At 30.2% G+C, this 16349-nt stretch overlaps 1 protein-coding gene across 4 annotated transcripts; it reads left to right on the top strand.

Moving 5' to 3' along the window:
• Positions 1-156: 156 nt before the first annotated feature.
• Positions 157-5525, top strand: LOC133286829 (uncharacterized). Of its 4 annotated transcripts, none has more exons than XM_061484321.1 (11): positions 157-389; positions 497-591; positions 730-787; positions 2404-2499; positions 2611-2687; positions 3260-3342; positions 3528-3579; positions 4070-4138; positions 4362-4448; positions 4878-4942; positions 5144-5525. In XM_061484321.1, the coding sequence occupies exons 1-11, from the start codon at positions 254-256 to the stop codon at positions 5256-5258; spliced, it is 933 nt and encodes a 310-aa protein (XP_061340305.1). In that variant the 5' UTR covers positions 157-253; the 3' UTR covers positions 5259-5525. The 4 variants fall into 4 exon arrangements, with proteins under 4 accessions (XP_061340305.1, XP_061340303.1, XP_061340304.1 ...); XM_061484319.1 differs by having other exon boundaries at positions 2308-2499; XM_061484320.1 differs by lacking the exon at positions 4362-4448 and having other exon boundaries at positions 2308-2499.
• Positions 5526-16349: the final 10824 nt, after the last annotated feature.

Raw genomic sequence — 16349 nt, 5'->3', positions numbered from 1 at the left:
TTTTATTAATTATTTCCCGAAAAGCATATTTTGTCCGTAATGCTCCCACCATTCAAAGTTCAAACAACTCACGAACGGTAGCTGCAGCCTGCAAGCCTATATCTAAACTTCAAACTCCAACACGATAACTCTTAATTTATTAAGTAACAATAAAAGAACAAGCCAATGTTAGTTCACGACGTTGCTCCACACTCATTCTTTTTGTTCTCTTTGACAAAAAGAAAAGAAAGAAAAAGCTTGAAGCTTTTCAACAATGGATTGGTCTGCCATAATAAGTCGCTGGAGAAGCCATGCAACTTTAAGAGTCCTTGGCCTAATCTTGCTGGGTCAACTAGTTTCTTTCTCCATTGCCCTCATGAGCCTCAGTTCCTCTCTCATAGCCCAACTTGGTATTCTTAATTTGGTTTCTGATTTTTTTTGGGGGGGTTTTATCAGCTATTTTTTTTAAAAATTTGACATGAAGATTACATGTTTGACTGAATAATGCTATATTCAGGTGTTGATGCACCTCTAACTCAGAGCCTGTCTACTTATGCATCTTTAGCTTTGGTTTATGGAAGTATATTGCTTTATAGGCATCACAAACCTCTGGTATCTACTATATATACAGATCTTTATTGCATTGCTTTGTCCATTAATAAAAAAAAAAAAATTTCCTTTCAAACTTCTGAAAGTGAATTTAAATTTGGGATATTTGAGATCGTGCACGTATATTTATGTGCTGCGCAGGTTTCTTGGTATTGGTATTTACTATTAGGTTTTGTTGATGTTCAAGGGAATTATTTGGGTAAGTAATGCTGATCCATCTCTCAAGTCTCAATCATTCACATATATTTTTCCGTGGTCATGAAATTATGAGAGCTAAAGTCATATATATATATATATATATATATATATATATATATATATAGAGGTAGGATCCTTTGACACCAGTGTTAAATTTGAAGTGTGACACTTTATCTGAAAGTCGTTAGATCAAAAAAGATCAATGGTGTCACAGGCTTACAAATGAGAGTCGTTGATCTTTTTTGATCTAACGGCTCTCAGATGAGGTGTCAAACTTCAAATTTGACACCGGTGTCAAAGGATCCTACCTGATTTGTAAGCACGTGACACCATTGATTTTCTTTAATTTAACGACTCTCAGATGAGGTGTCAAATTTAAAATTTGACACCTCATCTGAGAGCCATTAGATAAAAAAAATTAATGGCTCTGATTTGTAAGCATGTGACACCATTAATTTTTTTTTGATCTAATGACTCTCAGATGAGGTGACAAATTTCAAAGATCCTACCTCATATATATATATATATCATGACAAATTTGAAATTGGAGTTGTCTACTAGTGATAGTAGATTCTCTCATGTGTTAATTAACATGACCATATCATATTAGAGAATCATAATTATATATAGGTGGATCAATATTGATAAAGGAAGAAACAAAAATAGAAATAAGTATTTAGAAAATCATCACCGATGATTTTTCTTTCTACGGTAAGGATTTTGACATGATCATGAGATGATCCATTTCCTTCCCTAATAATTGTTGGCTTTTGTTTGAAATTTAAGGAAAACATGATAATAATAAATAAAGAGGGAGTTATATTTATAACTTATTTTTTTTTATAACCTCTTACACACATTTTTTATGGTTGTTGAATGAAAATACAATCAATTGTTATAAAATGATATTAAGCGAGAATTGTTAATTTGATTTTGACCCAACAACTATAAAAGTGTTATAAGAGATTGTAGAGAAAATAGGTCATAAATATAACATTTCTCGTAAATAAATAAAAACACTGGGACAACAAAATCAGGACAAAAGCTTCCTTAAATACCTACATCAAGGAAGAAAATAATTTGAGCTAAATGAGGAAGCAATTGTGGCATTTCATTACGCTTTTATTCCCTTTGTTTCAATATCAGAACAAACATTTCTTTTGTACTGGGCCTTAGAGACAGCCTGTGTGCACCGATGATTTTCATCAACAAAAGGGGAGATAGAAAAAAATAGAATAACGAACGACGATTTATGAGGTCCGTGAGGTTGAGATATATGTGTAAATATCGGTGCCATTTATTTTTGTGGCGAAGCATTTACTGCAAAACCAACACGCAGGTTACAAATTACATACGTTTCTCGGGGTCCAGCCCCAAAAGTATAATTTGTATTCCTTTTTTTTTTTTTTTTTTTTTTTTGGAGTTAATTGTATTCCTTTTCTTCTTGTATGCAAAAGACGGTTGGGTTTTGAGTCTTTTTGACTTTGAATTTTCCCCCTGCTCATTTTGGTTTGTGTGCAGTTAACAAAGCATATCAATATACGTCCATTACTAGTGTAACATTACTCGACTGTTGGACAATACCTTGGGTCCTTATACTCACATGGATCTTCCTAGGCACACGATATTCCCTATGGCAACTAAGTGGTGCAGCTCTATGTGTGCTGGGCCTTTGTTTAGTCATACTTTCTGACACTTGGGTTGGTGGTGGAGGTAACATTTAAGCTATTAGTATTTAGAACTAAGTATTTCGATTTCTGGGTAATAATAATCAAATTGAGTTTTCCAAGCAAGAATTATTGAGTCCAAGTCAAAAAATTTCAGGTGGATCAAGACCTATCTTGGGCGATGTACTTGTGATTGCAGGGACACTTTTCTACGGAATAAGCAATGTTGGTGAAGTATGTGAATCCTCGACTACTATTTAAATAACATTTTACTAAAGTACTTTTATGCAGTATAAGGTGTAACCTTAATTAGATGGCCAAATAATCTGCAGAAATAATTTTTGGGAGTGAGAAATATAGTTCCACATTGGTTGCATGGGCAATTAATGTGAGGTTTATAAGTTCCTTGGGCACTCTCACCCTTTGAGCTAGCTTTTGGGGTAGTGATCTCAAGGTTCTTAATATGGTATTAAAGCGTTCGAAATCTCATCGCCTCTCACTTTTTTTGTAGTAGAATTTCCACATGTAGGTGGGCTTGTATGTTGTCCATCCTTCAAGCCCAGTGGACTCTCGTGTGAGGGGGCGTGTTGAGAAATATAGTCCCACATTGATTATATGGGCAACTAATGTGAGATTTATAAAGTCCTTGGGCACTCCCACCCTTTGAGCTAGCTTTTTGGGTAGTGACCTCAAGGTTCTTAACAGGGAGTGCAATATCTCAGAGTTGTATTTGACTTTAACACGCTAGTCTATTTACATTTCATAACTTTTCTGGATTTGCTAAGTTGCCTTCCAACAAATTGCAGGAATTTTGTGTTAAGAGGAAAGATCAGGTTGAAGTAGTTTCCATGCTTGGTCTTTATGGATTCCTAGTAACCATTGTTGAAGTGTATCCTTGGTGGTCGATCATTGAGGCTGATACATCATACATGATTTTTGTAACTTGCCTATGACGTTTTTATACACATATTCCAAATATTCGAATTTGAACTTCCAAGGAAATGTAATGCAAATATAACTTGAGTTTCTGTCTCCAAAATTTCAAAAAGTTTCCTTGATTCATTGGTCTTACAGATCTGTTATAGAATTGAAGACTCTGGAATCTGTCAAATGGTCTACAGATATTGTAAGTATTCAATTCCCATTCTGTTTTAGGTATAATGAACAATCTTTTCTGGTTAATATTTCCCCTTCCCAAAATAAGCTAAGCCGCTGTGAAAATATGTTAAGAGAAACAAATTGAACAGTATTGTTTCAGAATATTGACATTGATAGCACAAAACATAAGCAGTGAGACAATGTCAATTCTTCTTTGCGAGACTCCAACTTGATAAAAAATTATGAAATTTCAAAACATGAATAATAGAAGAACTTGACTTTCTCACATTTATGTATCTGCGTATCCCTGCTTGTAAAGAATCCCAACTTAGAGATAATAATTTTTTGCTGTATAAGATAATTGATTCCAAAGGGCTTAAAATTTTCACCTTGCCCTCATATTTATAAAATATCAATCGAATTTGATATCCTCTAATTTCTAATTGTAGCAATATTATACCGAAAAATTATGCTTGCCTAGTTGAGTGTTTAAGCAAGATGTTAAAATTCTTTCTTAGGTACTTGCTTTTGTCGGCTATGCTCTGTCAAGCTTCATGCTTTACACATTTGCTCCTTTTGTTTTAAAGGTTAGTTTCCTTCACATGTACTTATTTGACGCAGTTCCTTTCTCCAGATAAGTACAGAGATTTGCATAAGGGGGATTATTTACAATGCTGTCCTGTTTAAGTTCTCGGATAATTTGATTTTAGATCCACTTGGAAAGCTTGTATCATCTGCGTATTGATTATATGGGGTTAAAAAGAATTTATTTTTTGATTAATTAAATTAAATAGATTTCGTCCCATGCAGTTGAGTGGAGCAGCAATGTTTAATCTTTCTCTTCTAACATCTGATATGTGGGCAGTGGTTTTTAAAGTCTTCTTGTACCACCAAGAGGTATTATTTTCTCAATTGACAAATTAGGTGTGGAGTTTTGGTCAACATTAATTCATTTATCGGTTGCAAGTTCCATATGCGAAAGCTTTTGCACTTTGTAGATATATATGTTAGTAGAGTAAATAATTTTTTGTTACTAACCAAATTTCACGATGCCCGTTTTAGTCCCTAGCAAATAAAAAGACCTATCGTGGTCTTTAAAAAATTCAAAATGAACCTATTTAGTTGAAATCGTGGTCCCTCACAAATTCAAAAAAGACCTATATTAGTTCCTAAATGACTAAAATGGGCCCATTTTGAATTTTTTAGGGACTACGATGGGCCTTTTTATTTGCTAAGAAAGCGGGTATAGTAAGATTTGCTGAGAACCAAAAATAGTATTCACTCATGTTATTATTGTTGCTCAATACAATGTGACAATGTTCACAGGTGGATTGGTTGTACTTCCTCTCTTTCGCACTTGTAGTTATTGGACTCATCGTTTATTCTGCAACGTACGTTCTCCATGTCCATGTATAGATGTTTTCCTTATTTAATTTTTGACTCTAGTTAAGTCCTTCCTCTAAAAAGAAAAGAATAACAATTGGGTGTGCTTTTCTTCATACTTACATATTTTGTTTGTAAATATCATCCATTGTCTTCACATAAGTGCTGTTACTAACTATTTGACATTTTTTAATATTTTGTTTAATTAGAGAGAAGGATACTGCTATTCCTGCACCTGCTACCGAGGATGGGAATCTGAACACACAATACCAAATGCTTCATGATGAAAGCACGGTCTCTGAAAATGGTTCTTTTGCTTCATGAGGGTGATCACATTTTGCACTTGAAATGGGAAAAGTACAATCTCGTATTCGTAGTATTCACAATGTTACAATATTAGGCAGTTCCTGTTGAGAAATCCACTGAGATTATTATTTCTTCGCTGCCCTTCCTCAAGGTGCTAATTGTGTTTCCGTTAGAATAGAAAGTAAAGAATTCTGTAGGTAAAAGAGAATAATACCCAAATAAGGGGTAAACATTGGGAATGCATGTTCAAGCTTCTATGCTTATAAGTTATAAGAACTAAAGAAATCGCTCAACTCAGTTCTTTTATGTAAATATATGTATTTAATTAGGTTTGTATTTACTTACTACTGCGATTACCAGCAGTCCAGCACAGTCAATGAGCCAAGCGATTAACGGATAATGTGTGAATAAATTAAAATAATATTTTAAAAATATTTAAAATTATAACAAATATATGCATAATTAATTCGAAAGAATTTTAATTTTTTTTTTAAAATAAGTTAGAATGAAATTTACTATTCTTTTAAAGAGAGTAGACTAAAAAATAAGCCACTCTCAAGATAACGTACTATAATTTTATATATAATAATACAGGAATGGATATGTTGAAATAAAATATATATTTTTATGTAAAATAAACTTTAAAAAGATTTAATTTGATCATATTATTAGTAGCTATAATTTAGGTAGAATAACGGATTTTTTATGTAATAAATAAAAAATAATTATTTTAAGAGTATAAGCAGTTAAAATTGGAAAAGACAAAAAATTATTGTAAAAAAATTAAAAGTGATTAATATTTTGAGTTTTTCTTGTAAAACACAAAAAATTGTTAAAACTATGGTAAAATCGCATGCCTTAACGTGGACGATGGTACAATAGAAGGATTATATATATCTTACCCTTAATTTTGGTAGTTGATTCAATTATTTAAGTCCCGACCCTCAATCCCTCTCCCTTTCTTTTCCATCCCACTTTCCTTCAAAGAATGCTAACATTGGAAATATATATTCTTGATATTGGACCATAACTTGAATAACACAAACGTACTGAGCTTGTTTCGTACGGGTGAAGAAACCTATTTCAAGAATGTGAAGAAAGAAGCATGACTCAGATAATGTGTGGTTGGCTAGTGCTTTTCCTAATGTAAGAACTTTTGAGCCATAAGGCCCATATGACTTTGGATTCGGGCTATTTGCACACAAGACTGGTAGATCCACTTCTGTATTGTCTTTCTCTGGGATGGATCCTAAGTGCCCTTAGGTGTCGCTCATAATCTTATAGTTGGATTGTGTATAAGCAAGCGTTACTTGTTTTCTTGTTAGTTTTGTCTGCCCTGCTTTTTTGCTTGATTGGGCCGGTTTGGTATTGTCTAAGTTCTTTGCTTGCCTAGCCTTTGTAGCATCTATCTAATTGAATCAGGTCTTTTTAACACAATCGTCAAAGTCTTCCCTGAACAACAACCAAGTGTAGCTTATCACTTAACCTTATTATTTGCAAAATAGTATTTTGGAAGTTACTTTTCACTATATCCTAAAGTTAATATTAATTTCTACGCACGTTCATTTAGAGAGTTTTTGTTGGAATATTTAACGGAGTCTCACATTAGTTGGTAATAGATTAGGTGAGTTCACATAAATAAAAAAATTCTTAAACATAAGACCTTAAGATTTTTTTTTTTTTTTTTTTTGATAACAAGACCTTAAGATTTTAGATTGAGAGATAATGTCAAACCAATTTATTATGATTGGAGTAGTTTACTCTATTGACAACCACCATGAGTTCTCCTTTTTTGCATTTGGTTGTCATGTGATTTTCACTTATATAGATTCATAATAGCTATTGAAGCTAGAAAATTGAATGTAGTTGAGAGGGTTGTAATCTACTTCTAATTTTTCAGCTTATATGTGTTGGCACCGAACAATTACAGTCTTACAAACACACAATCATAAACAAAAAGAGAGAAAGGAAAAAAGTAGACACAGATTTATCTTGACTCACCCAATGTGAGTTATATCTAGCAATATGCATTATATTTTACTCATCACACTCGTTAGAAAGCACTCAGTTTACAAGACGAATATAAATAGACTTAGATACTCTAAATAACGAGTTAATAATGACTATTCATGAGGCAAAGCCCAAACCATTCAAAAAGAAATAAAATAGAATAAATCTTAGGCCCATAATAGTACTAGACCATGTTGGCTTTCTCTGCGTCCCGCCAGCCAAGAAGGATAGTTAACTGAATGCGAAATATGAGTCAAAACCAAACAATATGGGATGAAATTAAATTATTCAGAAGTTTCTTACTTCTAATTTGCATTAAAAATGACGAAGAAAATATTGTCTTGTAAACCCATATCAATCAAGATATCAATATCACTAAAAATATGATCAATAAATTAATTTATGATATTATTCTATGATCGTAAATAAATTTATTATTAATAAATATTATAAGTGCCAGAGGAAATATAAAAATAAACCAATGCAAATTTAAATATAATTATATTGAGAAATTTAAAATAGTGTAATTAAAGAAATAGCTCAAGTAATTTAGATACCTTTATCCAATTGTGATATAAATCCACCATAATGAATTAAGCTCAATTTAAATTATAAAAATAAAATATATTCTACCTTTATATAAGAATTTATCTAGTTCAACCTAACTTCTTAGATCCAAGTCCTCCCGTTATCGCTAGATAACTGACCCCTATTGTCTATTTTGACAACAACTATTGTACCCAACTAGACTTAACTCCAAGCTCCAGAGTACAAGTCCCCAATTATCACTAGATGATTGCTCTTCTATTATTTATATCGAAAATAGCTAAAACAAGATAAAAAAATACAAATGAACAATTTGAGAGTTATCTTCCGAACTTTTAATAAACAAACAAATAGGTACAAATGAAACCTAAGAATAGGACTTAGTTAATATGTTCAAGCCTTAGATTAAGAAGAAAATTTTTCTATCTTCCTTTCTAAAATTTTGAAACTTTAAAATAATATAACCTAAAACATGATCAAGATTCATTTCATTCACTTATTACATGAATTCTAAGATTTTATCTTGTATATTTGATCTTTACAATTTTGTGATAATTTTGTTACTTTCATTTCTTCATATTTTATCGTATATTAAATTTTGCAACAAACTTTGAAAAACTCAAGAAACACTATTAGATGACATAAACATCGCTTGTTTATTATCTTCAAAACTAGATAAGTGTGGGATCTAACAATTATATCTTGATAATTGATTTTGTCTTTCATTTTTCATAGAAAGAATTCAAATATTTAATATTATTTAAGTTACATAAATAATATTGAGCTCAATGATTACTTGAATGCTATAGTTATTCGTGAACTATTATGATGATTATGAAATGATTCCAAATAATATACTTTATGCGGCACTGAGAGTTTGGGTGCTATTGTTAGGTGGCCGTTTAGGTTAGGCGAAAAAAATCACAATAAATGGGTTAAACAGTACATCCTAATATTAATATAAGATAACGGTCTTTTCACCCATATAATAATCGTTTATTCATTTTCAATTAATGGAGAACTCCTCACACTTCAATTTTCAACTAAATAATATGCTCTATTCAATTTTTCAACTCAAAATAGAGGATGTCCATACTCGATACCTTGGGGCCAACGAAGGTTTCATAAAATAGTAATAAGAAGATATTGTCTGATGACTCTGATGCATGACGTCATAGTTTCCAGTATATTTTGATGATATCGACAGATATATAAAAGTCACCATCAGTGAAAGAAGAAAGGAAAATAATTAAGAGCATCTCTTAAACTGACTTTGTTTTGTTACCTTAAAAAAAGAGAAAATGGCTCAAAGAACTCCAAGCAATTCTGGATGCCTGTCAAGATCTGACACTGATAGGTTATTTTTATTCGTTAGAAAAATATTTATCCTTTTAAATGACATAATTTGTATTCTTTCATTCTCATAAAGAGGTGAAACTCACACCTTTATTTTTTTTTGTCAACTCTGTTTCTTTCTTTATCTATCTCTTTCTCTCCCTTAAAATGACACAATTTTCCATCTTTTAAAATAACACATACTTTCCCCTTTATTTATTTATTTATTTATTTATTTTGAATAAAAGGGCTGATAGGTTTTTGACATGTACTCAACAAAAAAAAAAATTGGTGGGGCCTCTAGGAGAAAGTTGAAAGATAAATATATTTTCCAAAAAAAAGTGGAAAGATAAATATAATATTTAAGTTTAACCATGCAAGAGCATGGCAGCATGCCACCCTTTGCCATACTGAGTTAAAAACAATGTGTGAGGAACGAGGGGACCTCGTGGCTCGCGGCAGATTTCTTCTTAATATACGTGAGTCTTGACTGAAACGATGACTAAATAGAAACAATTAAAGTAATAAAGAGACATTTTTCGTTTTCAATTATAATTATTACAAAATATTCATTTTTTTTATAATAAGGTCTTAACTCTTAAGTATTACTTTACAAGAAAATCTTAGATTAATCAAGATTAAATAATTAAAAATAAAATATAATTAAAATTAAATTAATGAAAGGCTTTATAAATAGAAACTTATTTCAATCAATTAAATTCAAAATACATAATAAATCTTACTGCTCAAAATACGTCTTTTTACATGATGCACCTAAAGATTGGTTCATTAAGAATGGAGTTTGATTCGAGAAATCCGATTTAATTAGATTCATGACTCATTAAACATGGCCATGTGTTCAAAGAAATTGGCGTGTTTTAAGTTTCATTTATTGAAAGTTTGGTTGGTAAAAATTTTCATTAGTTATTAGGGTTAGTTAAATTCCAATTACTTTCTTGTTTTTAAGCTATTTGATTTTTGATTAATCTATAAAAATGTGTTTAAGAATCATTGTAAAAAATCAAATATTTTATTCTTTTGATCGATAATTATATCTAAGAACAAAATGTTTCTATATATCAATCCAAAACGTTTCTGTTTAGCCACTTTTTATTTCTTCTTCATACATCAAGGGTTGTAACTTGTACGTGACAATAATTTTATTTTCTAGCAATGTTTCCAAAAATAATTAATTTTTTATTACTATGCTTGGGAAGAGTTGCTGGAAAAAAATATATATTTGATAATACAATTTATTTCTATACCCAAAAAGAGAGAGTACATTTAATAAATAATTTTCTTAATAAATAATGTATATTTATGCTGATAACACATTCTATTATGTCTGTATTTAATAAATAATATACCAAAAAATAAAAAAGGAAAGAATAATTTCTTATTTCTGTCTCTCGGGTAACAAATTCACAATAGAAAAATAAACTAATTTTATCAAACATTATTTTTAATTATTTATATTCTCCAAATTAAAAATTGAAAAAATGTTTCTAACGTTTATCATGCAGACCTCAAAACTCCAAATTCACGATAAAAAAATATATATTTATTTTTGAAAAATTTGCTAACACTTACTCTCAAATTGGTACGTTACTTTTGTGTGAACAGAAAGAAGAAAAATGAAGATCGATTCTATCTATTCCGTTGGATATGAATCGCAAATTTATGCAATTAAATAAAGGAGTTATAGCACCCACTTTCTATTAAATCAAATCTATTTAATTCACCCAAAAAAAATCTATTTAGTGAATAAGACAGGTTAAAGGTTTTTTTTTTAAATAATAATAATTATATAAGTTAGATTTAACGTCATTTAAAAATAATTTTAGACTTATTGGTCAGCTTGTTTCATTAAATATAATATATTATAATATTATCATCTGTTGATATATTTAAATGTCTAATCTTACTAATCTACTCAAAAGTCTTACTGTAAAGTAAGTTTTTGATTAAATTTTTAAATCAAGTCAAACCATAAAAAAATTTCAAATCAAATAAATATGTAAGACTTAGTACTTTGAAAAGACGGGTCAAATTTATTTAATGCAAATCCTAACGTTTTCATCCATATCAATTCCTTATTTCGCATGGAAGGAAGAGATATAGGAGCAGTGACTAAAATGTCATGTTCATCAATTTTTTTATCTAAATATCATGCGAACAGTTTTATTTCTCAATCTGCCATAGGACTGAGTTCGTTATTCGGTGTAGCGAACTCGGTTTGCTGACGTGTCACGTTTCTAGTGGACACCAAGTTTGCTACACGGGACCAAGTTCGCTACCCTATGTAGACCTTCAAACTTTTTTTTTTTTAATTTGGTACTTGTTATCCACTAGAAATGTGAAATGTCAGCAATCCAAGTTCGCTACACCGTGTAGAGAACTTGCCCCGTGGCAGATTGGGAAAAAAGACTGATCGCGTGACATTTAGGTAAAAAAATTGATGAACAATGACACTTTGATCACTATTCCAGAGATATACATGTATGCGATTTTTCTAAGTTCACTTGTTTTGTATCCCTCCCTTACTTATTAAATAAGGGGTGATTACTAAATCACTAAATTCTCCATACAAGCATCAAGCTTACAACTCAAAATCCTTGTTGTATTCATATTGTCAGGCTTTGTTTGGAAGTTAGTTTGATGAAAGAAAAAAAGAAAAGGGAGAATTTTAGTAAATTCTTCTCTTGTTTATGAGTTAAAAAAAATGAAGGGAGGAATTGGAGATTTTTACTAAACCCTCCAAAATCTTCCTTCTTCTTAAAATTGAAATTCTCCCGATTTGGGGGGTTTAGGGAAAAAAATATTAAAAATTACTTATCTATCCTTAGTATTAAAATGTGAAAACAACACAAATGTGAATCATTTTTAAATGTGACATTATTAAAAAAGTCTCATCAGAATTTACCGACGAAAAATATTTTGTCAAAAATAGTTATGAAATTTTTGATGAAAATCATATACGTCAAAAATTTTCGTCAAAACTAAAGACAAAATTAGAGACGGAACCAGATTTTGCCATAATCACTGACATAAATCTTTTATGAAAAAAATTCAGTCAAAATTATTGATAGAATCTAAATTCCGTTGACATTTTCAACAAAAATATTTTCGTCCAAAATTTTGACAAAACACATTTCTATCGAAAAGTTTCAACGTAAAACAATTACGTCAAACTTTTTTACGAAAAACATTTTCAACAAGATTTTTCTTAAAATTTTCGACGAAAAATATTTCAAACCAAATTTGTGACTAAAAATATTTATGTAAAAAATTTTGACGGAAATTTTTTTTGTAAAAATTATTTACAGAATCTAAATTTCGTCAAAACATTACCCTCAAAATATTTCACAATAAAACGTATTCACTGAAATTTTTGACGAAAAATATTTTCATCAAAATTCTTTACGGAATTCAAATTTCGTTGAAAGTTTTCGACTGAAATATTTTCATTAAACTTTTTGACAAAATAAATTTTCGTCGATATTTTTAACAAAACACATTTCCATCAAAAAAATTCGACGAAAAATATTTTCGTCAATTTTTTTGATAAAAAAAACATTTCCATCAAAATTTTCAACGAAACATAGTTCTGTCAAAAAATTTCGACATACAATAATTTCGTAAAATTTTTTGAAGAGTCAAAAATTTTTACGGAAAAATATTTTGTCAAAATTCTTTACAAAACTAAATTTTGTCGAAAGTTTCGAATGAAACACTTCTCTAAAAAATTTTGACAAAAAAATTTCCGTTGAAATTTTCGTTAGAACATATTTCCATCGAAATTTTGAACGAAAAATATTCCGTCAAATTTTTTCACAGAATTCTGTTTTCGTTTATAACATTTGATGGAAGAAATCATTTTTGTCAAATCTTTTGACGGTAAATTTGTATTTGTAAATATTTTCATGGAATAAAAAATTTCATCGCTAGAACATAGTAACAGTTATAAATAGGTGCAATCTCAATTAAAAATGAAAAGGGGGGAACATGTACGGGCACGGTGCTCTGGATTTTAACATAGTAACAGTTTATAAATATATATGGCAATTTTCATATGTCTCCTCAATAGAAGATGAGCCTAACCGTTTTAGCTCACTCCTCACTACTGTAACTGATGAATTACTCTGCTAATAGATGAGGAGAGTGAAAGATTCTCTAAGCTGAGATCTATGTACTCTCACTGTGAAGAGATTAATAGGCTTTTGTAGATCAACCCATATGTATTAGGAATTTAGGATGTTAAAACCAGCCCGGAACACATTCTTTTAACATTTGTTCTCCTTATCAACGCGAATAACCAACCAGAGCTTAATGATAATCCGTCTAGTGTGGAATATTTGTGGTTTCTGTTGTGTAAGGGTGGAAAAAGAATGGTTTTGTGGTCTGCACAATGCTTAGATAGGGTAAAAGAGAGGATGCAACACGTGAATGGCGAGAATTAGTAATATATTATTTGCTTCTTTTCTCTCTCCAATGAAACCAAAACAAATATAGATTTTTTTAATGAAATACAATTTTCAGGGAATAATATCCCGGTAATGGCGGAAAGATGGATACTACTCATTAATTAAAAAAGAAGAAGTATTTATCCCGTATAAAGGATGCCATGGATGATATTTTAATTTGGGAAGATATTCTTACTACAAAAAAAATTCACTATGAATCCATTACCTCCATAACGATCATTGGATAAGTATTTTCTCTCTCTTCAAAAAATTTTCATCATTCTTTCTCTTTGATATAATGGTGATTATGAAAGTAGCGTGATGGTAGTAGATTTTTTTTTAGTAAGAATATTCCCCCCTTCCCCCCTTTAAATTAAGATAAAATAAATTGAGGGATGTTTTAAGATTACTTTTTTTTATTACCTCTTATTACAAAATCTTAACGGTTAATTTTCGTCAATCTAACGGTTATAATTTATTGAAAATTAATAATTAATTAATAAATGTGACACTATAAATTATAACCGATAGATTGCCGAAAATCAACGACTAAGATTTAGTAGTAAAAGATAATAAGAAAAGAAGGTAGTAAGTATAACCTCTTCCAAATTTAAAAGCATAAATTAAATTTTCTTTTAAAATTCTAATAAATGCATGCATAATTATTTTACGTAGAATCAAAAAAATATAAATCAAATGAAAACATTAAAATTATAAAAAATAATGCAAAATTATTTCGAAAATATATAATATAAAATAAAAAACTGATAATTACATGTATTGGAATTTTCTTTAAGCTGCTTGAGACAACTTTATTTCCGGCTACTAAATCATAACCATACAAAAATGAATCAATGGTGATAAAGGAAAAGAGCGAAAAAGAAAATCATAACTATTTAAAGGTGAATCAATTAATATAATAAAATAAATAAATAAAACGACGTAATTTCTGAGTGACTGGAGATAAATATATCTCAAGCAACTTGAGAAATATTTTTCTCATATATATATATATATATATATATGTATATATGTATATATATTGGTAAACTATTGTTATATATTAAATTATGGGGTAGGATCCTTTGATACTATTGACAGAATTAAAATTTAACATCTCATCTGAGAGTCACTGGATCAAAAAAATCAACCACTTTGATTTGTAAACATGTGACGCTATTGATCTTTTTTGATTCAACGACTCTCAGATGAGGTGTCAAACTTTAAATTTGACATTGGTGTCAAAGAGTCGTACCTTAATATATTCACAGTGAAATAATATAACATATAAGAACTAGTTTAAAAGTAAAATAGTATATCGAAATGTTGACATTTGATAAGTTAAAATGACAAAATACGCAAAATTTATAATTAAGATAACTTAATAATAAAAGTTGCAAATAAATATTATCTTACGGCAATTTAAAATCATAATGTGTATAAAATTCATATTTTATAGTTTAAATCATTGTTGTTTATTTGAAATTCTATAATACATTCTTGTTATTGTTATTAATAATAGTATCTAATTTTCCTAATTTGTTTTATTTTTATAATATTAAAAGAACTGGATTTACATTTGATTTATTAGATTGTTCTAATTTTATTATTATATAAAAGTTGTAAACATATATTTGATTAATTTTAATTTCTCTTTTGATAATTAATATGGATTGGTTGAATAACTAAATACAGTAGATGTATCCAATGTAAAAAAAAAAATCAAATAAAATACCTTTCAAGTTGCTAACAATATGTTTGGGACATTAATCGTACTGCCCTTTTTGCCAAAAAAAAAAAAATTTGTCAGAATGCCACCCCAGCTCGAAATTTTGCCAAAATGTCACATGACACATTGGTTGAGGCCACCAAACTTGGTATAAGTTGCAGCGAGTATGATGGTCAAATTGCTTAAAATTGTTCTGCAAAATTGGGAGACGTGTGGCAGACACACAAATATTCGCTCTCAATGGCAGCGAGTATTGACTCGGTGCCATTGACAGCGAATATCTGTCAGTCTGCCACGTTGCCATAATCTCGCTAGTGGTGCCAGCGAGTTCATTGGTGTATAATCCCCCATTTTTCCTATTTCATACTTCCCTACGTTCATATCTTATTTCTATCGTCTCTAGCAAACTTCTTCCTACTATTTTTTTTAATTCTAACAAAATGAGTTACAATAACGATTCAATTATTGCCATTGTGTGTATAATGGGAGGAGATATTTTCGTCCCAATGGTGAGGATTTTGAAGGAGAAACGAAAACGTTTCGCATGAACCCCCGACGTAGTTATAATGGGCTGATGAAGACAATATGCAAGAAGTTGAGATTACAACAAGGTCAATCGTTGTATCGGTTGACTGCTAAATGTGCCTCTGGAAAAGAAATGGGGAAAACACAATCTCGTAGTCGCAGGATTCGTAATGTTACAATATTAGGCAGTTCATGTTGGGAAACCCTGTGAGATGATTTTTTCCTCTCTTCCCTTCCTGAAGATGCTAATTGTTTTTCCTATTGAGATAAAACAATTCTACCTGCTTGAGACTTAGTTTTAGCTTGCCAACTAGTCAATCTTCCTTTTACTCTATCCACCACGCTAGCAAAAGTGGATTTAGTAACCCCACTATTCTGAATTAAAGCTCCAAGATACTTGCCGATATTTTCCACTCTCTTAAAACCACTGATTTGAATAATCTTGTCAGCTGTTTCAGCAGGAGTATTTCTAGAAAAAAACACACTGGTTTTCTGATCACT

The sequence above is a fragment of the Gastrolobium bilobum genome, unplaced genomic scaffold, assembly GCF_033153095.1.
Source record: "Gastrolobium bilobum isolate Gb01-03AN ecotype WA unplaced genomic scaffold, APGP_CSIRO_Gbil_v1 utg8265, whole genome shotgun sequence".
NCBI classification, from domain to species: domain Eukaryota; kingdom Viridiplantae; phylum Streptophyta; class Magnoliopsida; order Fabales; family Fabaceae; genus Gastrolobium; species Gastrolobium bilobum.
The sequence above is the reverse complement of the archived record's forward strand: the minus strand, read 5'-3'. Positions and strand labels throughout refer to the sequence as shown.

Bases quoted from the DNA above. Each gene is read 5' to 3' on its own strand.
- LOC133286829 (XM_061484319.1), top strand. From the start codon at position 254: ATGGATTGGTCTGCCATAATAAGTCGCTGGAGAAGCCATGCAACTTTA. The intron at 4,139-4,361 runs GTTAGTTTCCTT...CGTCCCATGCAG, and splicing joins TTGCTCCTTTTGTTTTAAAG to TTGAGTGGAGCAGCAATGTT. The intron at 4,943-5,143 runs GTACGTTCTCCA...TTGTTTAATTAG, and splicing joins CTCATCGTTTATTCTGCAAC to AGAGAAGGATACTGCTATTC.